Here is a 25862-nt window from a genome sequence, read left to right as displayed (position 1 = left end):
ACTTTAATGCTTTATCTCCATCTGTATCTCTGCCATGACTGCTGGAAAGCTGATTCAGTAACTAGAAAAGTTTAGAAGCACAGGAATAAGTAATTTAGTTTAGACCAAAACATGGCAAGAGTAGGATAAAAAGAAAGCTTAACTCTATCAATTAACAATGGAAAATGAATGCTAGATTTTTTTTTCCTTCTATCTTCATCTAGCACCTCCTGTCCTTTCTGAAGACATAGATAAACACCGTAGGAGATTTAACATGAGAATGCTCGTCCCTGGAAGGCCTGTAAAAGATGCTACCCCACCACCGGTGCCTGCAGAAAGACCATCTTACAAAGAAAAATTTATTCCTCCCGAACTTAGTATGTGGGATTATTTTGTTGCAAAGGTAAGGAGTGTGAGGAATGCAAGCTTTAAGAGAAGTCTATCATCTATTTTATTAACTCTTGCATGTGTCTCACATAGGAATGATGGGGTAGCTTTTGGATTGAATCACCATAGTTTAGACGTTTAATTTATTAAGTCCAGAAACTGAATAGTCATAGTAAATTCGAGGATGATCAGTTACCTGATGATGTAGGAGACAAATTAAATTCACATGGGAGTTATGTATAAATTAGAAGTCAGCTTATTATATAATCAGCACCATCTTTTTCGAGTGACTGGAATACTTGTATCTACCACCTAGACACCCCTCTTCTAATTATCAGTGGCTCCCTTGGTAAGCATGGAATTAGAATAGAAGGAGATGGATGGACATTTGGTGGTTTTATCAGGCCATGATGAGGCCCCATGATACATCTCTGTTTTCCCAGCGCAAAGGAAACTTCTCAGGGGATCAGAATACTCATGGTGACTAGATCTGGTATAGCCCCATTTCATACCATGCTGGGTGCATGCTAATGTTTGCTTTTCTGCACTTTGCTTTTTTGAGCTCATGATTCTCCTCCTATTGGTATGTTTCCCTCTTTACATGTGTTAACTCTGTTGTTACCTTGCTGTGCATACACATTAGGGAATACATCTCCAGAGTCATGCCTCTTCCCATTTTTAGATTTTTATTAGATCTCAGAGTTATTGAGGTGCTGATCCCGCTCCGTTTTTTGTATGCTAAGCTGATCCTTAAAAGTCTTTCAACATGAGTGTGGAAGCTTTGTTTTGTTATCTAAAGACTCTGAGGCCAGGTGCAGTGGCTCATACCTGTAACCTCAGCACTTTGGGAGGTTGAGGTGGAAGGATTGCTTATATCCAGGAGTTTGAGACCAGCCTGGACAACATAGACCATGTCTCTGCCAAAAAAATTTTAAAACGTAGGTGCAGTGCTGTTTGCCTGTAGTTCTAGCTGCTTGAAAGGCTGAGGTGAGAGGATTGCTTGAGCCCAGGAGGTCAGCGTTGCAGTGAGCCATGATTGTGCCACTGCACACCAGCCTGGGTGTCGGACTGAGACAGTGTCTCAAAAAAAAAAAGACTTTGGTTACGTCAGTGGTTCTCAAAGTGTGATCTCAGAACCGGCAGCATCAGCATTCCTTGGGAACTTGTTTGAAATGCAAATTCTTGGGTCTTCCATCAGACCCCTCAATCAGAAACTCTGGGAGTGAGAACCAACAATCTATGTCTTAACAAGCTCTCCAGATGGTTCTAATGTGTGCTGAAGTTTGAGAACTATGAGCTTAGGCACATTGTGAATGCAGATTTCCAGGTTTACACTCTATCAGGGTCCGAGTTATACTTCCAGAGTCATTCTGGCCTATCCCTTAAGGCTGCCAATTGACTTGCACTTCGTTGTATTTAGCTAATAAACCAGGGAAGTAATAAAGTACTCTTAAAAATGTATAGGCAGTTCCCACTCCTACCTTTTTAAAATTTTTATTTGCCACGAATGAAACCTCATTGCATCATTAATGTGAGTGATAACAACATTAAGATTTGTAAATGGTAATGTGCTAAATTTTTGTTTTTCAAAAATGTTTCCTCCTGATATATGTTCTGAAAATTTGGAAAATGCAAAATATTATAAAGAAGGGAAATAGCACTCATCTATGCAACAAAGATAACTGTTACCATTGTGGCCAATTTACTATTAATCTTTTTTCCTCAGATTAAAAAAGTGTATAATTGGATCAGTATATGTAGTTTTTTTTCTGTTAACATTAACAAGGTAAACAGTTTTTATGCCATTAAAAACTTATATAGCTGTCATTTTAAAAACTTTAGTGTAGAAAACTTCCAACATACACAAAAGGAGAGATAATAGCATATGAATCTTTTATCTACCATCATGTAGCTTCAAAAATTATCTACTCATGGACAGTCTTGTTTCATTTATACCTCTCCCCACTACTTTGTTTGGAAGCAAATCCAAACATCATGAAATTTCATTCAAAAATATTTCAGTATTTATTTTTGAAAAAAAAAAAAAGGATTTTAAATAGATCTACATTAGTGTTACACCCACAGAAGCACACCCACAATTCTTTAATATTATCACATATTCAGACAGTATTCACATTTCACCAATTGCATCTTAAATGTTTTTATATAGTTGATTTGTTCAAATCAGGATCTAAAATACGATTCATACCTTGCAAGTGGTTGCTACATCTTCAGTCTCTTTTAATCTATAGGCTCTACCTCCATCTCTCTCTCTCTCTCTCTCTTTTTTTTTTAACTTAACTCCCACCTTTTTCGTTTGCCCTGAAAGAATTTTGACCTTTAGAATTTTTCAGTGGATTTTGCTGATGGCATCATCATATTTTGTTCCTCTGAATCTTGTCAAGTGAAAATTAAATCCAATTTCATTCTGATTGGATAGGAAGAGGGAGTACAGGATTAACTTCATAGGTGGTTTTGTATATTTATGTCAGGAAGCTTTTTATGATTTTAGTTGATCTTTGCCTACATTTATTATTTCAGTGAAAGTTTTAAATTATGATAATATAATCCTGTCATTCATTTTTCATGTATTTGCTGGAATGTCTCTTCATCAACCTATTCAATTATCCTGAAGTACATTTTGAGTCGGAAAGACAGGATAAATGCTTTATTCTTTTGCTTTTGTGTACCAGTTTTCAAAATGATGAGTTGGTTCCCAAGCATCCTTCAGAGGAGGCCAGTGAGTTTTGTTTTGCTTTCAGTTTTGTTATGAACTTATAAACATATTTTTTATGTTTTAATCTATTGCAGTTATTTTTTTCTCATGGGGACTCAGATTATCCATCTTTGCCAGTGAGAGCCTCTTCCACAATTGGCTCCGAATCTTTTTGAGATTATTCCACTAGTGTTTGAGTTTGCCTGCTTTCTAGTTTTATTCTAGGCTAATCATGTATATTTCCTGCCCGTGACTGAGAACAATCATTTTTTTGAAATAACCTGGTTCCTTTTTGTGAGAAATTATATTTAGAAACTACAGGCAGATGCTGGGGTGCTCGCTCTTACTTGGTTGATCATTGTTTCTAGATAAGCATCAATTATAGTGACCATGTAACTTTTCACTTTGTTAGTGATTTGATGTTTATAATGCCAAGAATAGTATCTTTTAAAATATGTCTTGTTCATGAGCAGATTATTTCCTTAAGAAGTACTAGGTCAGGCCCGGCATGGTGGCTCACGCCTGTAATCCCAGCACTTTGGGAGGCCAAGGTGGGCAGATCACGAGGTCAGGAGATTGGGACCATCCTGGCTAACACGGTGAAACCCCGTCTCTACTAAAAATACAAAAAATTAGCCGGGCGTGGTGGCAGGCGCCTGTAGTCCCAGCTACTCGGGAGGCTGAGGCAGGAGAATGGCGTGAACCCGGGAGGTGGAGCTTGCAGTGAGCCAAGATCGTGCCACTGCGCTCTAGCCTGGGCAACAGAGTGAGACTCCGTCTCAAAAAAAAAAAAAAAAAAGAAGTACTAGGTCCAAGGCTATAAACTTAAATAAGGCTTTTAATACATATTGCCAGATTATTTTCCACATTACTAATTTGTACTCTCTTGAGAATAGTGAGAGGATGCATCTAACTTTACCCCCTTATTAGCATTAAGTATTCCTTTTTCATTTTTGTTAATTTGATAGATTAAATGATTTTTATTTTCTGTTAGTGACATTAAAATTTTAATGATCTTATTGCCATTTGATTTTCCAGTTTGAGGTATTGACTGTTCATATTCTTACCTAAATTATCTGTTGAGATTATGGTATTTTTCCTTTTTATGGATACTTTATCTAGGGATATTATTAATTTATCTTGTTAAGCTTTTTCTAGTTTGTTTGCTTTAAAATTTTGTTTATTATGCATTTGAAGTTTTAAAAAGTTTATCATGCACACAAATTTTAAAAAGTTTAAAAATTAGATCTATCCATACATTTCCTTATTGATTACATTGTTTTTCAGCAGAAGTCTTTTCCACTAATAAATGTGTACATTTATTTTACCTTCCTTCTCTGTTTCCTCCTGTTCTTTTTCTTTCTCCTCCTCCTTAACTTTTAATTCTCTTATTTATCTAGAATAAAGTGAGGAACAGACTGGATCAGACTTCATATCCCATTCCCACACTTAGCTAACTAGTTGTTCCATTATTATTTATTAAATAATCTTTCTTTTTCTCCCACTGACTTAAGATGTTACCTTTGTCAGATTAACTTCTTATATGTATATGATTTTTGTATTATATTTTTGCATCAATCTAGACTACATTTTTCTTACTTAGTTTAATATCCACTAAAAAAAATGGGATTTTTTTATTTAAAAAAAATTCCCCAGCTAATCTCATCTATTTTTTCTTCTCTACGAACTTCAGAATCATTTTAAAGTTCCAAAACAGGAAGAGAAATTCCCAGGGAGATTTTTATTGAAATTACTTAAAGCCTATGTAAATTAACTTATAAAGAATTACAGTTTTTACACATTTCAGTCCTTCCCTTCATATAATTTTATAAAGATTTATGATTTCCTTCACAATAGCTCTCTCACAGTTTTCAGTTTGTCCTTTTGCATTTCTTTAGACTTTTCTAACTATTTATTGCTGATCTACAAGAAGAAAACTATTGATTAAAAAAAATTTCGTATCTAGCTATTCAGTTATTGAATCTGAGAGTTTTACCTAGTCATCTTGACTTTTGTAGATGTAGCATCATCTGCAAAAGAAAATTTTTACTTATGCTGACACCATTTAAAATGTTTACTTTTATGTTAGAACAAAAATAATTATATACTAAAAATATTTTCTATATTAAATATATAATACATAAGTTATATAAAATACATTTTATATGTTTATGAAATTATAATCTTTAAAAAAATAATTTTAACTTTTATTGCAGCCATTTCTTCCTTTGTCTGATAGTGGTGTTATATATGATTCTGATGAAAGCATTCATAGTGATGAAGAAGATGATGCCTTTTTTTCAGATACACAAATACAGGAGCACCAAGATCCAAATTCCTATAGGTAAATAAGACTTTTCTTTCTCTCATTTTTTTTTGGCTTTTCTTTTTGTAGAAAATATCAATGTTATTAATTTTAAATAACATTATTATCCTGAATTTATATAAGAAATGACTTATGCTTCCAGGTTACAAATTCTACACCTTTGAGGTCAATGTCTACATAGTGTTTTCTCCACCTCCAAAGACTAGCTTTTATGGAGAGTGCAAACACAAGCATCTTTAGTGAGGAAAAAATATGTAACTCATGGATATACTATTAGAGTTTAATATATAAATTATTGGTATACTATTAGGTTTCATGTGACTATGTGGTAAATCTTTTTCCACGAGGTAATTTTCAGCAAGTGTAATATAGTATTGCAAGTTTTTTATATTCAGTGACCACAGAGGTGCCATTTTTGCATAGTAAATTTCAATGACAGCTTTTTTTCTGGGTTGGAGAGTGGGCTAAACAGTTGGCAGGGAACACCACTCTGTTTCTCCCATGATTTTATTTTTCACTTAAAGACTCTTTTTGCCCCTCCTTGAACAGCTGGGCTCTTCTACATTTGACAATGGTTAAACTAGCACTTCACAATGTCAAGAATTTCTTTCCTATTGCTGGACTGGAATTCTCTGGTGAGTTTGGAATTTAAAAATTAATGTTATTAAGTATAATAAATTGCCATCAAGTTTCTCTTTACAAAATCTATATATAAGGTCATTTGGTACTTAAAAAATAGTTCATTAGATATTTTATAAAGTCTTGTTTATTTTAGGCTCCAATCTGTGACTTTATTTTTATTTTTTTAGATAGAGTCTCGCTCTGTTGCCCAGACTGTAGTGCAGTGGTGCGATCAGAGCTCACTGCAAACTCCGCCTCTTAGGCTCAAGCCATCCTCCCACCTCAGTCTCCTGAGTAGCTGGGACTATAGATGTGCTACCATGCTGGGCTAATTTTTGTATTTTTTGTAAGAGACAAAGTTACATCACATTACCCAGGCTGGTCTTGAACTCCTGGACTCAAACGATCCACCTGCCTTGGCCTCCTAAAGTGCTGAGATTACAAGTGTGAGCCACCACACCTGGCTTCAGTCTAATATTTTAGTTTATATCAAGAATCACTCTCTACACAGAAGATTGAGAAAGAGCAGAAACCCACTTCTGTTTTGTTGAAAGCATTAAGAATCTAAACTGTATTACATTAACATTTGCAGATTTATTTGTGTTTTCAGAAGTATTGTCTCTGAGAATTCAGATTCTATATATATTTGGGTGATGATCGATATTTTTTATTAAAATAAATAACATATTCTGTCACCTTGTAGAGCTGCCTGTAACATCACCATTAGGTATTGCTGTGATTAAAAACTTGGAGAACTGGGAACAGATCTTGCAAGAGAAAATGGATCAGTTTGAAGGTCCACCCCCTAACTATATCAACACATATCCAACTGACCTTTCAGTGGGAGCTGGACCAGCTATTCTTCGAAATAAAGCAATGCTAGAACCTGAAAATACCCCATTCAAGTAAGAAAGCTCTTATAATGCTGATAAAGAGCGTAGCTTAACTTTTCTGGAAGACAGTTTGGCTAAATATGCCAATATACTTTAAAACATTCATAATTTTGAACCTGCAGCCCTATCTTTAGCAGAATATGCTTAAGAAAAATATCAGAAATTTGAATAGAATTTTTCCCAGTATTATCTGTAATTCGTAGACATTCCATTTACATAAAGGAAAAAGTCTTTATTGTATTAATTTCCGGTGTGGTGTTTTTTGTTTGTTTGTTTGTTTGAGACAAGGTCTCACTCTGTCACCCAGGATGGAGAGCAGTGGTGCAGTCTCAGCTCACTGCAGCCTCAACCTCCTGGGCTCAACCCATCTTTTTCACCTCTGCCTCCTGAGTAGCTGGAACAACAGGCGAGCGCCATCGGCTAATTTTTTTTGTATTTTTTGTAGAGACAGGGTTTCACCATGTTGCCCACACTGGTCTCAAACTCCTGGGCTCAAGCAGTCCCTGGTCTTGGCCTACCAAAGTGCTGGGATTACAGGCATGTGCCACTGCGTACGGCATATTCATGTTCTTATTGTCAGAACTCTTACAGAATTTTTTTCTAACAATCTATATATGCAAATAAGGTGCTTCTGACTTTTGTCAGCAATTTAACAGTAAACACATTACAGGTTTTTAACTGATGTTTTGATCTTTTACCTGCCAATCTAGGTCCCTTTTGATAAGCAGCATGCTTTTTTTTTTTGAGGTAGTGGACCCTGATTAATAGTTTTTACTACTAAAATAAGCTTGAAAGAACAAAGCTTTTTAGCTTGTTAGGCTGTTAGAATCGGTATCTATGACTTGTATTCATTGCTGATATGCTTTAACCAAGAGAACCAACATAAAGTATAATTTAAAAAGAGAATAATAAGAGATTCATTTGACTCTCAGCTTAACTGGTTCATTCAGTGTAATTAGAGAATTAGTTGCTAGATGAAATGATTTTTAGGAGAACTAAAAATTAAAAGTAAACTGTACAGTTTTGTTGAGCTTAATGCTGTGTCTTCTTTGCAATAGATTGTGAAGGTTTTAAAAATAAATATCTGCAAATATAAACATATTTTCTATAGACTAAAGTAGTGTGATATGTTAATTTTTTTTAATAGGTCCCGGGATTCTTCTGCATTTCCAGTCAAACGACTTTGGCATTTCCTTGTTAAACAAGAGGTCCTTCAAGAGACATTTATTAGATATATTTTCACTAAGAAAAGAAAGCAGAGTGAGGTATTTTGAGAAAAATATTTTCTATTGTAATTTTTCTTTAGTTTTCTTTAACATTTCTAAGGAAATCAGTGCTTGATTTATTCTGAAATTTTCTTTCTGGTTGGGTAATAGTCAAAGTTCACTAAACTACCGTGAACTACTTTTAAGATAAAACCTTATAATTTTCATTTCATGGCAATGAAACAACATAGGTACTTTGATAAATTACATATATTCAAGTGAAAGTTGGTACTTTACAGTATTTGTCATTAGGTTTTTACACGTAATAAACATTGTGATGGATGGCTTGAGGAATTTAATATATAAGCTTACTCTATAATATTCTCCAAATATGTACTTAAAATATAAAATAGCCCTTTAAAAGCATTTTCTTTACTTAGCACTTAGAAATGAACAGAATGATGATTTGAAGCAACAAATTCAGGATACTTTTGTGAGAGAATAAACTACAGAAATAGCAAATACAAGATGAAGGAAGATTGCTCTTACAAAGCAAGACAGAGGTTCTGCATTGCATGGTTATTTTTAAGCTAATACAATTAGTAATGTAATAGCAGACATGGTTCAAGAAGAATTAGCAGTTTGGGAGATTGGCAAGTGACCTCTTCCTTATAAAAGTAGGACCTTTTATATGAGCATTTCAGTCTGTTTGGCTATTTAGTGAGGTAATTAGTGAGGTAATGAGCAGTTTGAAGAGTGTTCAGAGTTGAGTGTCTGATGTAATTAAAGATTTGGCAAACATGGCCGGGCATGGTGGCTCACACCTGTAATCCCAGCACTTTGGGAGGCCGAGACGGGCAGATCACCTGAAGTCAGGAGTTCATGACCAGCCTGACCAACATGGAGAAACCCCGTCTCTACTAAAAATACAAAAGATTAGCCGGGCGTGGTGGCGCATGTCTGTAATCCCAGCTGCTCGGGAGGTTGAGGTAAGAGAATTGCTTGAACCCGAGAGGCAGAGGTTGCAGTGAGCCAAGATTGTGCCATTGCACTCCAGCCTGGGCAACAAGAGCGAAACTCCGTCTCAAAAAAAATAAAGATTTGGCAAACACAATCAATGAGAAGAGAAGAAATGAATTATATTTCGCTTAGAAAAGTGAAAACAGAGAGAGTCCATATGACTCGATTTCCCGAGATAAAGTATAAAACTGCTTCTCAGTTTTTCCTCATGCCCAGGGCAGTGGAACCTACCATACTTGTTCTTTTTCCCACTCACCCACTTACCTGAATGGTAATTGTGGTCAGCCCTTATGAACAGTCATTTGTTTTCTCTATGGATTTAAAAATTATATACTTAAATGAGGAAGTAGAAGAATGAACTGTAGAGACCTTTTGAGTCCTAGTTATAAGCTTTTTCATAACAAAAGACCCTTATGGCATTGAAATTATTGATGTGACTTTGTTAGGGAAATCAGAGGCAAATTATTTGCCTCTGTCATTTAAACCACTGTGTATAGCATTTCCTATAGTGATGCTGAGTCCAAATTCCATAAACTAAAATATAGGAATCTAAGATAGTGATTTAAAATAAAAGATTTTAGCCAGGCATAGTGGCTCACACCTGTAATCCTAGCACTAGGTGGGGGATCTCCTGAGCTCAGGGGTTTGAGACCAGCTTGGCAACATGGTGAAACCCTGTCTCTACAAAAGATAGAAAACAATTATCCAGGTGTGATGGTGTATGCTTGTAATCCCAGCTACTTGCAGGGCTGAGGCAGGAGGATTGCTTGAGCCCAGGAGGTGGAGGTTGTAGTGAGCTGAGATCACACACCACTGCACTCCATCCTGGGTAACAAAGTGAGACCCTGTCTTAATCAATAAGATTTCTGGTCAATTAGGGGCTCTGTTATTCACAGAAAACCAGTTCATTGAGTGATCAATTTTCTGAGTGTTTTGTTCTTCAAATTATTAAAATTAATGATTTATCACAAGTATGTTTTAAGTATTGGTAAGGTTGATAGCAGCTTGACTGGTTGACTTGTCAGAGTGTAGAGTGCTGTGGGAAGCCAGGTGTCTGGGTTTCTTGGACCCTCCCATTCTCGTCTTGCCCTTCCCCACGAGTTTGCTTCTTCCTTAACTAATTCTCCCCCTCTCCGCCCCTTATTCTCCCTTCCATTATGCCCCTCAGTCTCTGTGTGTTCTATTTTTCTTCCAGCAGTGGGTCCCCATGAACAGGGAAGTAGGACAGAGATAAACGGAATGTTTCTTAAAGTGCTATATAAGCATCAGTTGGCTCCAAGGAAGGGAAGTACATGGCTGGGAGTTAGGATGGAAGAATTTTTATCATGTACCCTTTTAATTTTAAAACATTGAATGGAATTACTGTCTTGTCCAGTACTGTCCCATAGAACTTTCTGTGATGATGGAAATCTGTATCTGCATAGTCCAACATAGTAGTTACCAGCCACATGTGGTTACTGAGTACTTGAAATGTGGCTAGCATGATTGAGAAACTGAATTTTAATTTTAATTGATCTAAATTTAAATAGTTACATATGGTTAGTGATTGCTGTTTTGAATAGCTCAGATCTGGAAAAAAATGTTTTCATTAAGAAAAAAATTATGAATAAAACATTAAGGCTGTTAGGACAAAATAAAAACTCGTCACTAGGCTCAGAAATATGCAAAACTTACTAAAACTCTACCCAATCCAGTAAGAGTGCTTACATCTTTAAAATTGTCAAATAGGATTTTGGTAATCACTAAATTTGGCAAATTCAGAAAATTGACCAATAAAATTGGCAGGCTAATCCTAAAAATGCTGGGTGCATTTAAAAAAAATCCCTGAGAAATGCTGAAGTTATAGATATATTTATAAGAATAAGATCTTTTATTCACTGAAGATATTACAGGAAAATATTTCACAAAACAAGTTTTTGGGAAACAGATTGGTGAATTCAGCTAGTTAAGACAAATAGATTCTTCAGCAGTTTGGCCTTCACTGAGTTAGCTGTGCCATACATTGACCATTCCTTGGAAGTTTTCTTGGATGCGTCTTTATCAGCTGCAGCAGCCATAGGGGAGTCCCTGGAGGCATGGGCAGAAAATTTGAATGGCCCTTCGTGATGAAAGGGAGGCAGTCACCTGAAAAGGTATGAGGAAGAGTTTGTTTCTCTGATCAAACCTTCAGAGTTTCCACAGCAGAGCAGAAATATAACTTCTGATTGCAGCCATCCTTAGGACCCTGCATCAACCCGGGAGCAAATTACTGAGTGATTTCTTTTTCCATGCCTGATTTTATTAAACATTTATTTACTTAGAGAAAAATCATCATATTCCTTATAAGAGTGAAATAATTATCAATATTTTGAATCTATGTTTAGAAATAAATATTTTAATTTGTATTTTAAATCAACCCCTATAGGGCAGGAATTTATGTAGCATCTTCTGCATCTGCTTATACAAATGGGCTTTAATTTTATAGATTACCAGTTATGTAACTTAAATTTCTTAAAACTGTGTACAGATAACTAATTTTTATTTTGAAATAGCTTTTATGTTCTTGTTTTTATGTAATAGTCACATTAATTTTGCTCTTTTGGCTTTGTGTTGTTTATTTGATGACTGTTTTATTCGGTTTAATTTTTTCTTGATTTTGCAAATTCATTTTTATCATCTTTAAGTGGTGGAGTGGCCATTTCAGCTTGAAATATTTCACTGTCTTTATAATTTCATTCCATGCTTGTGTTTTGTGTTTGTGACGGTGTGGTGGTATTTAGTCTATAGAAGAACATGTGGAGCAGGTCAACCAAAACTGCGTAGCAGAAGATTGCCACATCAAGGTAGTATTCCAAGATCTTGTATTTAGCTCATTCTTTAAAGTTCAAGGAGCTAACGCCTCATCTCTGATACTAACCATGACCTGCCCAACTGGCTAACTACTGAGAGAACTCATAGTACTCCCATACCACTTCAGTGGCACAGGGGAGGAGATGCTTCACTGTATCTGGCTTGCTCTGTCTTGCCCTTGGTTCTTCTCTTTCTTGCTCCCTGTCCCATCTTCACTTGTCACTTTTTCTGTTTTAAGCATGGCTGTTTCATCTTCTTGATTCTGCCTTTTCTTTCCTTCCCATCACCAACCCTAAGCCATTGCATCTTCCTCTCATCAGTCTCTTTTATTCCTTTCGAAGTATCCCTCTTTCCAACTTTTCCTTATTTCTGTCTCACCACCCTTACTTCAAAGGGTGGTTTCTTTGTGGTTTTCTATGGCTTTTTACTCCACTCTGTGCCTCTTAATGTATACACATTCTTATTGCAGAATATTTATGCACTTTTGGAAGAGCTAAGAGAGACATACTACTGTATAAATTACTAATAAAAATATATTAGCCATGTTTTATAATTAATCAGTATCTTAACCATCACAATGGAAATTGGGGTGATTACAGGACATCAGAGAATTTAAGCAAATTTTCCAAAGCTAGTTTTCAACACATTAAGGTTACTCTTACCCTTTTTTCTTGCTGCTGCTGCTGCTACATTTTCTTCTTATCCTACTTTTAAATCTTATGGGATGTGCATAACTCTAAATAGAGCTGTGCTGCAGCAACTAAAACTGCTGATGAATGTTTTCTAGGTTGAAGCTGATCTGGGCTATCCAGGTGGAAAGGCGAAAGTCATCCATAAGGAATCTGATATGATCATGGCATTTTCTGTTAATAAGGTACAAGCTCTCATCATTATAAACAGTGTATTTCTCCTTAGTGAAATTGCTTAAATCATTGATTCTGCCTTTGCTTTATAGGCAAATTGTAATGAAATTGTTTTGGCTTCAACACATGATGTTCAAGAACTTGATGTTACTTCTCTACTGGCCTGTCAGTCATACATATGGATCGGAGAAGAATATGACAGAGAATCCAAAAGGTTTGTCTCATAGTCACTTTTACATATAGTTTTCTGTAAGAAGTACCCACTAAATGGTTATGCACATGATTTGAATTATTTCAAAAGGTATACATGTATCTCCTTCATTTGGGTTGGTGACAAATATAATTGGTTTAGCTGCCAGTGAAAGTCTTTGTCTACATTAACTGAATGAATTACACTTCCATTAAACCCTACACTATTGATAATATTTCAATAAGGATAATCCCTAACACTTGGCTTCATGATATTCAGTAAATTAATCTGATCTGGATAATTAAAACAGTATACACAAATATGTTAATTACACTGAGTCACATTTACCGAGTAATTTTGCAGTGTTTCTTCTTATCACCTGATAAGCATACCTTTTTTTAAACATAAAAATGTAGACGGCTTTATTTTTCATTGAAGCTATGGACACTGCACCAAGAGTGTTTTGCCATTCTTACCTATTTTGAGGTTTCTTCTTTGTGGTTTGCCTTCCCTCCTGCTTTTCTCCAGACTCTTAGAAATTGTTCATGCTTGAGGATGGTGCCATGATAGTTTCTCTCCTCATTTTGTTGAATTCTTTTTTTTGTTAGTATGTGATATAACTAGGATTTAATATCACATTTCAGAGTAGATATAACCATGTACTATGATACAATCCATCACAACAATTACTTTCACATTTTATATATCTTACTCCAAGAAATCTTTAAACTCAAATTTCTTTAAACGTGTTAATTTGATACTGAGCTATCTGTACTTGAAGAGAACATAATATTTTTCCATAGATAAAAACAAACTTTTGTTTCAACTTGTGCAGCAATAAAGTTGTCCCCAAACAACATTAGACTAAATTTACATTTTGCCAAAAGGGAAAAAAGTTAACCAGTATTAACATTGGCGATTAGGACTTGTACCTAAGTTTTTCTCGTGGCTACTTAGTTTTTAAAATAAAGATTGTCCTATGGGTACATAAGAAGATTTTTAGTTGGAATTTGTGTTAAGAGAAAAGGGAACGTTCACAGTAACACATGAATGTTTTTCACAGTTCAGATGATGTTGATTATCGTGGTTCCACTACAACTCTTTATCAACCCAGTGCAACATCCTATTCAGCAAGTCAGGTGCATCCACCTTCATCTCTGCCATGGCTGGGCACTGGACAGACTAGCACTGGAGCTAGTGTGGTATGTTATTTACTTATAGGTATCATTTCTGGATTTGGACTCTGAAAAATCAGTTGGAATCTCTTTGACATAGGAATGATCCTAAATTTCAGGGACAAACACCAGTAGATAGGCCATGATAATGACAGCTGACATTTATTGTGGCTTTTTTATTTGGTGACAGGGTCTGGCTCTGTCGCCCAGGCTGGAGTGCAGTGGTGCAATTTCGGCTCACTGCAGCCTTGACCTCCTGGGCTCAATTGATCCTTCCATCTCAACCTCCCAAGTAGCTGGGACTACAGGTGCATGCCAGCGTGCCTGGCTAATTTTTGTATTTTTTGTAGGGATGGGGTTTCACCACGCTGCCCAGGCTGTTCTCGAACTCCTGGGCTCAAGTGATCTACCCGCTTCAGCCTCCCAAGGTGCTAGGATTACAGGCATGAGCCACCACACTGGCCTCATATGACTTTCTTAGTGTCAGATGCATGCTTTTTCTCACAACAATCCTAGGTGGTAGGTGCTATTATTACCCTCCATTATCATTTTACAGATGAATAAACAGATACAAAATGGTAAAGCAAAGTTAAAGGGGAATTCATGTCTACTTCTAAGTGCTTGAAAGCATGTCAGTAACATTCTTGTCACTGTAGCTGGAGGGGTCCCATTCCCATGTTCTGCTCTGAAGCATCTGGAGGTGCTCCTGAATATCCTCAGGGAGGGGCACTTGAAGAAGAGTTCTTTTATTATGAGATGAAGCTCCTTGGTAACCTCACAGGCCAGGGCTATACCAGCAAGTGACTGTGCTTCCTCACCCTCTTCAGACAAGTGTTCTATGTAGTGGTTCAGAACATCCATAACAGGCTTTATCTCAGTAATAAGCAAGGCGTAAGAGAATAAATGTCAGAATTTATCCTGAAGCATATCCTTCCTCATCTCTTCTGCATACACAAAATAACATTTTTAAAATTTTCTTTTAAAGCTTATGAAAAGGAATCTACATAATGTTAAGAGAATGACTTCACACCCAGTCCATCAATACTGTAAGTATTTATGACCTAATAATTGTAAGTGTCCTCATTTGGAGGTTGATTTATAGAATAGAAAATATTAGAACTCTTTAATTTCTTATTTCCTGCTTTTTCTCTTGTGTTTCAGATCTTACAGGTGCTCAGGACGGCAGTGTACGAATGTTTGAATGGACGCGGCCTCAGCAACTTGTCTGCTTTCGTCAAGCTGGCAATGCAAGAGTTACTAGATTATATTTTAATTCACAAGGCAACAAGGTTAGTTTCTGGGGGCTACTGCTAAATTCATCTGAAAATAGTTGTGGATATTTAGGAGTAAGTGATAAAAGTGCATCGAAAAATGAATTCAGTGACCCTGGATTTAAACTGAGTAGACAGTTTGTTGGAGTCTATTCATACACTCTTTTTTCTTCCAATAGAAGCAAAAATCTACAAAATTTAGTATGGATTAATCATCTATTTAAAGATACTAAATATACTATGAGAGTAAAAAAACTGCCTGTGTTGAGTGTGTTGGTGATTCCTGTAAGCACAGTAAAGTTCTTGAGAGAAACCTAGTTTCTTACTAAATTTCATCAGTAAGAGGTTAGAGGAAAACAGTGAAACAGGTAAGCAGTTAGTTAAGAAGTAATGGAAGGGCCAGTCACAGTGGTTCACACCTGTAATTACAACACTTTAGGAGCCCAAGGCAGGAGGATTGCTTGAACTCCAGCATTTGAGACAACCTGAACAACAAAGGGAGACCACATCCCTACAGAAAAATTTTTTAAAAGCCCAGGCATGTGCCTCTAGTCCTAGCTACTCAGAAGGTTGAGGCTGTAGGATCCCTTGAACCCAGGAGTTTGAGGTTATAGTAAGTTATAATTGCACTACTGCACTCCAGCCTGGGTAACAGAATGAGACCCTGTCTCTAAAAAAATAAAAAAAAAAGTGACAGGGAATTTTTTAGCACTTGGACGTTTTGGGAATGACAGCAACAGAAACATAGTTAGAGGCAAAATGTTTATTTAATAGGGCCTTAGTGAATCTTCCTTCCATGTTTTTACCTTTGCTGTGGATGCTAAGAACATGTGTTTAGTAGTTATACTGTTGTTACAGTGTGGTGTTGCGGATGGAGAGGGTTTTCTGAGTATCTGGCAAGTTAACCAAACTGCATCAAATCCTAAACCTTATATGGTAAGTATCACTAATGTTCCCAGGGCGCATATACACAACACTTTGTTCATGAAGTGTCTGTTTCAGACAGTGAATCTCATTGGCGGTCCTATTGGGAAAAGGATGATTTTTTCAGCAATCCCAGCCTAACAGCAGCACCCATCCTTACCCTAGTTTTAGACTGAAATGACCTGAAAAACAAAAAGCCTTGCTTTTCACCTTGAAGTACAGTTTATATTTTAAAAATTTTTGGGGCTTTCCCTGTGTGTGGTACAACTTGGGGTTTTTTTTTATTATACTTTTATCCATTTTGAAAACTCTACCTTCTTAATATACACATGATAAAATTCTGTCATTAAGAATCAGGTTCCACCGGGCACGGTGGCTCACGCCTGTAATCCCAGCACTTTGGGAGGCCGAGGCGGGCAGATCACAAGGTCAGGAGTTCGAGACCAGCCTGACCAACCTGGTGAAACCCCCTCTCTACTAAAAATACAAAAATTAGCCAGGCATGGTGACACGTGCATGTAGTCCCAGCTACTCGGGAGGCTGAGGCAGGAGAATCGCTTGAACCCAGGAGGCGGAGGTTGCAGTGAGCTGAGATTGAGCCACTGTGCTCCAGCTTGGGCAACAGAGTGAGACTTCGTCTCAGAAAAAAAAAGAATCAGGTTCCAAACATCTGTTCCAATTTGTTCCAGAATTGTGCTTACCAGATTATAAAATAACCAATCCCAATGAGCCACCTTAATCCAAATTGGATTACAAAATAGTTGGTGATGAAGACAAGTAGATCTTTACCTGATGGAGATATGGTGGGGGAAAGGAACATGGGGGAGGGTGGAAGGTGATGCTGTCCTGTGTGAAACTTCAGGCTTCACATATATGGAGGGAGGTTCAGAACGCCTTGAACCTCCTGGGACCAGATAGATTACCCAAATACTTCTTAAAATTTTTCTAAACTATATATATGTTCTTAATTATGTGTATAAGATAATTCTCTTAAATTAGGACACTATAGACTGTACCTTGTCTATGCAGAAATGGAAGTAATCTTGAATTTATACTTTTGTCTTCAGTCAGATCTGTACCACTGTAATTCCAGACAGAAAAACATGCATTATATTTTAAAATACCTTGACATCCTAAGACTAGTTGGGTCTGTAAGCATTTCCTTTGTGACTGTTAAAGTTTATTACATGTATTTGAGATCATTAGCACTAAAATTGACGGGTCTTAGGTAGGTTCATATACTTTGATGTCCTATTCTTACATAATCTGAAAAACATGACCTTTAATTCTGTTTTTACCAACTCCAGTTATTAAAAATTATTGGACAGTAGCCAAATAATATACACATGACAGTTAAGCCTCGTACTATCACTTATTCTTTTATCCTAGACCGAGTTTTTAAAAACTATTTTTAGCTCATGCATATAGTATGTTATTAGCAGACATGTATGTTGGTACTGTATCAAATTTTATCCAATGGTAAAATAACATCAGTTGCACTTTGTTTTTCGTAGAGTTGGCAGTGCCACAGTAAAGCCACAAGTGACTTTGCATTTATTACCTCTTCAAGTCTAGTTGCCACATCTGGACACTCCAATGACAATAGGTAGGTTGACAGAAAAGCAAAGTAAGAAATATAAAAACGTTAGAAATCCATACCTTTAGCAAGAATACTTTTCTATTAGTAGGGTTTTTCCACTCTAGGCATTAAAAAAAAAAACTGTTACATAATTCTTATTTCAGAGTGTTTTTTCTTACCAAAAAGAGAAAAGCAAAAATGAAAGTTATTCCTAATGTATGTAATTTTTATTTTAAAGCTATTCAGTCTTTTTTAAACTACTACTGTTAACACTGTTAGTTTCTCTAGGACTAACAGGCATCTGATATTGTCTCCATCATTCTCAACATTTTTATTTTATTGCAGTAGGTTTGGGGGAATAGGTGGTGTTTGGTTACATGGATAAGTTCTTTAGTGGTGATTGCTGAGATTTTGGTGCACCCATCACCTGAGCAGTGTACACTGTACCCAGTGTGTAGTCTTTTATTCTTCACCCTCCTCCCACCCCTCCCAAGTCCCCAGAGTCCATTATATATCATTCTGATCCTTTGCATCCTCATAGCTTAGCTCCCACTTACAAGTGAGAACATACGACATATGATTTTCCACTCCTGAGTTACTTCACTTAGAATAATGGTCTCTAACTCCATCTGGGTTGCTGCAAAATGTGATTATCTCATTCCTTTTTATGAAGTATTCCATGGTGTATATGTACCACATTTTCTTTATCCATTTGTTGGTTGATGGACATTTAGGTTGGTTCCATAGTTTTGCAATTGTGAATTGTGCTGCTCTAAACAGGCATGTGCAAGTGTCTTTTTCATATAATGACTTCTTTTCCTCTGGGTAGATACCCAGTAGTGGGATTGCTGGATTGAATGGTAGTTCTGCTTATAGTTCTTTAAGGAATCTCCGTATACTGTTTTTCATGGTGGTTTTACTAGTTTACATTCCCACCAGCAGTGAAGTGTCCCCTTTTCACCACCTCCATGCCAGTGTCTATTGTTTTTTGGTTTTTTAATTATGGCCATTCTTGCAGGAATAAGGTGGTATCGTATTGGAGTTTTAATTTGCATTTTCCTGGTAATTAGTGGTTTTGAACATTTTTTCCTGTTTGTTGGCCATTTGTATTTTGAGAATTATCTGTTCATGTCCTTTGCTCGCTTTTGATGGGATTGTTTTTTCTTGTTAAGTTCCTTGTAGATTCTAGATATAAGTCCCTTGTCAGATATATACATTGTATTTTCTCCCACTCTGCAGGTTGCCTTTTTACTCTTGCTATGCAGAAGCGTTTTAGTTTAATTAGGTCCCATTTATTTATTTTTGTTGCATTTGCCTTTGGGTTCTTGGTCATGAATTCTTTAAGTCAATGTCTAGAGTAGTTTTTTTTGATGTTATCTTCTAGAATTTTTATGGTTTCAAGTGTTAGATTTAAGTTTGACCCATCTTGAGTTAATTTTTGTATAAGGTGAGAGATGAGGATTCAGGGACTAACAGGTATTTGACACTGTCCCCATCATTCTCAACATTTATTTTGACCTCACATGGTTTTCATTAGCAACACATGCCCATGAATAACATCTTGTTTCCCTGCAGTGGCTACCACCTGGGGATATAAAAGCATTCCTTATACTCAGGAAGTCATATCAGTTTCCTGGAGTGGCAATGGAAAGGAGATGGGGTAGAGGATGCAGAGACGGGCAGGACCATGTGAGATGAAACTGTGTAGTTTGACCCTACCCCCATCCTAGTTGGGAATCACTACTCTCTATAGGTGTGAGTGAACAAAAAAGATAAGAATGAATAAGCAAAATATTTGACTGAAAGACAGGTTGTCCCTGATGACGACTTATAACAATCATTTATGATGTTTTTTTGTTATTGTGTTTCTTTAAAAGAAATGTTTGCCTCTGGGACACATTAATATCACCTGGAAACAGCCTCATTCATGGTGAGTTAAGGTCTATGATTTTTAAAAATATACCATGAAGGAATAATACACCATGAAGGAATGCTTTCTTGGTTTTAATTAGTGAATCCAGTGAGTGTTTATTGACAGGTTGAAAATGGAGAAATATTTAGAATGAATGACTAAAAATTTGGAAAGTTAATTAGCATATCTGGCTTCCTTGCTGAGTTAAAGATATATGGTCTCAGAAATCCAAAATAGTCTTTATATTCTATTCAGAAAATATGGTATGGATAGTGGTACTACTAACAAGGCTGTTTAAGAAATTAGTTGCAAAGTATTCATTGAGCTTAATAGAAAATAACATATTTTAAAGAATTAAACCTCATCATAAAATACTTTTTGTCTTTTTTTCCTTTTTGTGGAGATCAAGGTCTTGCTGTATTGCTCAGGCAGGTCTCAAGCTCCTAGGGTCAAGCTATCCTCCCACCTCTACCTCCCTAAGTACTGGGATTACAAGCATGAGCCACCACACCTGGCCCTAACCATAAAATAAAACAAAGGTTAACCTTATTATAATGACTAGAAATGTAAACAGTGCCATTTAAATATTATTCCTTTTAAGACAATACTTGCCAAATTAGTGTCCTAACTCTGTCTTCCACATAGTACCACCCAAAAAGTGCTCCATGCTCAAATAAGTTTGGTTAAATGAAGTAGATTGTCAGAAAGATAGAAAGATTCTCAGTCTTTTAATACACTGATATGCATTTTGAAATATGTAGTTAATTCTCAATTTTATTGCAGAATTCTGCAAACAGTGATTAACATTGCTTACAAATTTTCTGCATGTTAATTTGAATCTTTAATCATATTAAAATGCAAATACTCCTGGGAAGGATAATGAACTTCTTAACTTGTAACTGAAAACATTCACACATTTTCTCATAGTGTCGTTGTTTCAATTACTTACCTGAAAAGAACTTTTTGTACGGTACAGCACTTGGCTGGGTTAATACTCACCAACTTTGAGAAGGTTGGTCTCTGCTCTTCTGTATACTTTTTATGAGGCAGTATCACTTAGGGCTTAAGGTTTAAACTTTCTTTTTCTCTCTGTGTTCATTTCATATTGAGATTATGGATAAAAAGTTTGTTCTGACATTGCTTAACATTTTTCTTTAATCATGTGATTACAGAAATTCAATGACTTACAAAACAATAAATGTACCTTAGAATGAAAAATGCATCAGTAAGGTCTGTATTTAAATGTGGATTTAGACATCATAATTACCAAGACAAGAAATTGTTTTGAGAAATTCTCTGATGTTTTTCTTCTTCAGGTTTCACGTGCCACGATCATGGTGCCACGGTACTTCAGTATGCACCCAAACAGCAACTCCTAATCTCGGGGGGTAGGAAAGGACACGTCTGCATTTTTGACATCAGGCAAAGGCAGCTCATTCACACGTTCCAGGCCCATGACTCAGCTATTAAGGCTCTGGCCTTGGATCCCTATGAGGAATATTTTACCACAGGTTCAGCAGAAGGTAACATAAAGGTGAGTCAGTACAAGAGGTTGGAATGTGCTAAAGACTGAATGGAAAGAGAAAAAACAAAAACTCCACATTCTTTGAAATAAAGCTTCACTTTATTTCACTTGGGCTACTGCATGGAGATACTGCATATCTCAACACTCTGCTGCCTCCCCATGCTCCTGTATGGTTCTTTCTAAACTGTTATGGTCAATGAGATTATCAAACTCATTGGACTCAGGCCATTAGAAAGCTTTAAAGCATTCTATTTTGAGTAAAGTGTATGAGTTTAATGCATGAAATTTTTTGATGACATTAGTTTGGCTCCTTAGAAGCTTCTCCCCTCTCCCTCAGTACTCTTGTGTGTGGTGGAGGTGACGTTTCCAGTAAGTGAGCTAGTGCAGATGCTCCTTGACTTTATGGTGGGATTATGTCCCAACAAACCCATTATAAGTTAAAAATATTGTTAAAGTTGAAAAACATACTTACTTTCAACTTAATATTTTCAACTTACTATGAGTTTATTGAGACTAACCTCAGGATAAGCCAAGGAGCGTACTGAATGCGTATTGCTTTCACACTGTCATAAAGTCAAAAAGTCTTGTCAAACCATCGTAAGTAGGGGACTGTCTGTACCACACTACTTTTACATAGCCTTAGGACCTAGCTCAGCATGAGGAACACATTTAACTGAATTAACTCAAATATTTAATTGAATTAGAGATGGGCTACATATGGTTAATATGAAGCCACAAGAGGATGTGAAGGAAAATATGAAAGAAGGACAGTAAATGAATCGTGGGAGTGGTGTTATCATTTCCCACTTAGATAAGCTCTTAGGAAAGAGGCAGTGGGTGGGAAGGTTGGGCTTTAGTGAGATCACTTGGGCCAAGGTAGCAGAAGGGCCATGTTTTTGTTTTTGGTCTTTTCGTAATAGATTTTTAACTCCTTTTGTTTTGCACTAGGTTTGGAGATTGACAGGCCATGGCCTAATTCATTCATTTAAAAGTGAACATGCTAAGCAGTCCATATTTCGAAACATTGGGGCTGGAGTCATGCAGATTGACATCATCCAGGGCAATCGGCTCTTCTCCTGTGGTGCAGATGGCACGCTGAAAACCAGGGTTTTGCCCAATGCTTTTAACATCCCTAACAGAATCCTTGACATTCTATAAAGATTGGGGTTTTATTTTTATATACATTTCAGTTAAAAGGCACACTACAGTCATCACTAGGCAATTCTGCTTTCTAAGCAGTTGTATTGAAAACAGAGAATCTCTGTGTAGAATTTGAATATGACCCAAGCTGAGTATTATCTAAACAGGTTGGTGGAATGAATGCGCATGTACCTTATTATGCTGACATACTAAAAAAAAATAAAACCTAGTATTGTATGAAGGATAGCTATTCTTTACAGCATTTAGCAAACCTGATTCAGAAAACATTTGAGATTAGCAAATTAGTAACTTGAAATAATGAAAAGAACGTTTATACCAAATTAAGGAAGAAAATGTTGCTGATTTGGGTTTTTCTTCCTGTTCTTACCACTGACTGAAGCATGCCTGCAGTCTCCTCCTCTGTTGAATGAAGGATAATCATAAGGTGTTTGTTAGGAGCGCTAGACCACCTGGAAAACTTTCTTAGCTGTGGAGCAGTGCGCAGTGACCAGTTCTCTGCTGTGAGAGGCCATTTCCATTCTTTCCTGCTGAATATTTTTCCTGTTGGTGTTTATACTGAGCTAGTACTGTAACTTGCAAATGAGTGCAAATTTAAATGCAATGTTTTACTCACAATTTGCACATTCACATTTTGGACTGCTAGTTTTTCTATTTAAATATTTGCCTTCATGTTAGGAATGTACTATGTGAACATGACATATTTGTAGTTAACCAAACACACCTTCTTAGTCCAGTTTAGTACTTTTTCTTTTCGTGTATTCAAGGTTAAACACCCAAACATTTAAGGATATGTTGAAACTACACCAATAGAGCATTTCATATCATAATTAAAATGAATGTTAGGCTTCTTGTGGCCAGTTAATAGTTGATGAGATTGGTGATATTATTTATTGCCACAGCCTATTGTATAAACTATGCAGAGTTAAATATTTGCTTGTAAAATATTAGCCAATGTTGTCATTATTTTGATGTATTTCCTTGGTTATGACCAAAAATATGTTGAGATACTGAAACTAATGTCTGTGTGTTTAAATGTTTACCAGCAAATTGTCTTATCATGTTAATGAGAATGTTCAATGCCTGTGTGGTAAATAGTAAATACAATGGCATAAAAGTAACTTTCTCTGAAGATGTGATGTTCAGGCTGTGAAATATATATGTAAAAGAAAAATAAATGTTATTTGTTAGAGTTTTTAGTTTGATACTGTTTTTGACCGTTGAGATTTTTAATTTGATAAAATGTTTAACTGTTAGAGAATTTGCAAGCTATTTGGCAGTCTATTCATTCATAAGTATTTACTGAATACCTTCTATACCAAAAGCCATTCTAGGAAATGGGATACAGTGGAGAGCCAGACAGAGAAAGCACACAATGTTGAGATGTAGCGGGGCAAGAGCTAACCTCACTATACCTTCTCCAGACAGATTTGAAGTTTATTGAATGAAGTACTAACCTCGTACCCAAAACTCAAATCTGAGTCTTGGCTATTTGCTTGCTCCTAAGTAAGTAAGGGAAGTCAGAATATGCCCACTGATAAGAAGAGCCAGGAAAATAAGCTTGTGAGTGACATCTCAATGTCTAAAGCAAAACTGATTCAAAGGAGCTTTCAGAAAAAAGGGAAGAGAACTTTCTCTGTCAGGTAAAAGCAGTAAGAGACTCTAGATTCACCTTCTAGCTTGAAACAACTAAAAGAAAGAAGAAGACAAAATATATAAACAATGGTTCTCAAGACATTAAGCATCAGGTAGGGAGGGACAGTGATTCCTGAGAGGTGAGCATTTTAATTGTCCCAACTTACCACCTCAAGAAAGTTTCCAGGCCACAGGCAGGGAGAGAACCCAGGCAGAGCCTAATGGTTTCTCCAAGTTGCCAAGATAGAACTGCGAGTCTGGGGAATATAATGAGGATAGAGTTTGCAGGCCAAAGGCCACAGAGGGGCACAGGGAGAGGTACACAGAAGGTCTGTATTAGTCCATTATCACACTGCTATAAGGACATACCTGAGACTAGGTAATTTATAAAGGAAAGAGATTTAATGGACTCATAGTTCCACATGGCTGGGGAGGCCTCACAATCATGGCAGGAGGAAAAGGAGGACCAAAGGCACATCTTAACATGGCGGCAGGCAAGAAAGCGTGTGCAGGGAAACTGCCCTTCATAAAATCATCAGATCTCCTGAGACTTATTCACTATCACAAGAACAGAATGGGAAAAACCTGCCCTCATGATTCAGTTACCTCCCACTGGGTCCCTCACACAACACTTGGGGATTATGGGAGCTACAATTCAAGATGAAATTGGGTGGGGACACAGTCAAACCACATCAAGATCTTCCTCAATATTTTGCTGAGAAAGGAATCAGTGTATGTGTATGAGCAAATTGCTGGCACCCAGAACAATAGCCATCGAAAGGGATTAGAGGTAACAATCTAATCACACAAAGCTAGGAATTCAGCAGGAGGCCCCCCTTATCTGTGGCTTTGCTTTCTGTGGTTTCAGTTACCTGTGGTTAGTCATGGTCTGAAAATAGGTGAGGACAGTACAATAAGAAATTGAGAGAGGGAGAGACTATATTCACATAGGTTTTTATTGCTGTATATTAATTGTTCTATTATTGTTGATCTTTTACTGTGCCTCATTTATAAATTACACTTTTTGAGACAGAGTCTCACTGAGTCACCCAGGCTGGAGTGCAGTGGTGCGATCTCAGCTCACTGCAACCTTTGCCTCCCGGGTTCAAATGATTCTCATACCTCAGCCTCCCAAGTAGCTGGAACCACAGGCATGTGCCACCATGCCCGGCTAATTTTTGTGTTTTTAGTAGAGATGGGGTTTCACCATGTTGGCCAGGCTGGTCTTGAACTCCTGACCTCAAGTGATCTGCCTGCCTCAGCCTCTCAAAGTGCTGGGATTACAGGTATGAGCCACCATGCCTGGCCTAAACTTTATCATATGTGTATATATAGAGAGGAAAACACATATATAGGGCTTAGTACCATCTGCAGTTTCAAGCATCCATCCACTGGAGTCTTGGAACATCTCCCTTGTAGATAAGGTGGGGGGACTACTGTAATTCATATTCTCACCAACCAGCTGGAAAACCTCATAATTCATGGGGCATTAGGTAGTACTCTCAAGGATTTTGCTGCAGTAGCAGGACAAAATTAGTCCTAGGATAAACACTATCATGGTCCTGCCTAAGAAAGCTAAAAAGGAAATGACCAAAAGCCAAATAGCTAAATTTTATCTGAAAACATAGCTCCAGAATATTTGTAGGAATACAAA

General features: G+C 36.7%; 1 protein-coding gene across 16 annotated transcripts in view; it reads left to right on the top strand.

The window, feature by feature from the left end:
* The window catches only part of DMXL2 (Dmx like 2), a 174322-nt gene extending 150557 nt beyond the window's left edge, over nucleotides 1-23765 (top strand). For 3 of the 16 annotated variants that reach the window (XM_054667536.2, XM_009429127.5, XM_009429126.5), the window contains 16 exons: nucleotides 204-382; nucleotides 5299-5426; nucleotides 5958-6043; nucleotides 6733-6934; nucleotides 8070-8187; nucleotides 11907-11969; nucleotides 12764-12850; nucleotides 12932-13053; nucleotides 14093-14231; nucleotides 15190-15250; nucleotides 15366-15493; nucleotides 16334-16411; nucleotides 17914-18005; nucleotides 19856-19908; nucleotides 21207-21424; nucleotides 22364-23765. In XM_054667536.2, the coding sequence (XP_054523511.1) occupies nucleotides 204-382; nucleotides 5299-5426; nucleotides 5958-6043; nucleotides 6733-6934; nucleotides 8070-8187; nucleotides 11907-11969; nucleotides 12764-12850; nucleotides 12932-13053; nucleotides 14093-14231; nucleotides 15190-15250; nucleotides 15366-15493; nucleotides 16334-16411; nucleotides 17914-18005; nucleotides 19856-19908; nucleotides 21207-21424; nucleotides 22364-22573 (1964 nt within the window). In that variant the 3' untranslated portion in view covers nucleotides 22574-23765. Of the gene's footprint in view, nucleotides 1-203; nucleotides 383-5298; nucleotides 5427-5957; nucleotides 6044-6732; nucleotides 6935-8069; nucleotides 8366-11906; nucleotides 11970-12763; nucleotides 12852-12931; nucleotides 13054-14092; nucleotides 14232-15189; nucleotides 15251-15365; nucleotides 15494-16333; nucleotides 16412-17913; nucleotides 18006-19855; nucleotides 19909-21206; nucleotides 21425-22363 lie in introns of those variants that run through there. The other 13 variants (XM_009429128.5, XM_510406.9, XR_010151664.1 and 10 more) reach the window with 11 other exon arrangements.
* Nucleotides 23766-25862: the final 2097 nt, after the last annotated feature.

Source organism: Pan troglodytes, chromosome 16 (genome assembly GCF_028858775.2).
Source record: "Pan troglodytes isolate AG18354 chromosome 16, NHGRI_mPanTro3-v2.0_pri, whole genome shotgun sequence".
NCBI lineage: Eukaryota > Metazoa > Chordata > Mammalia > Primates > Hominidae > Pan > Pan troglodytes.
Note: the sequence above shows the minus strand (reverse complement) of the source record. Positions and strands in the feature narration are given on the sequence as shown.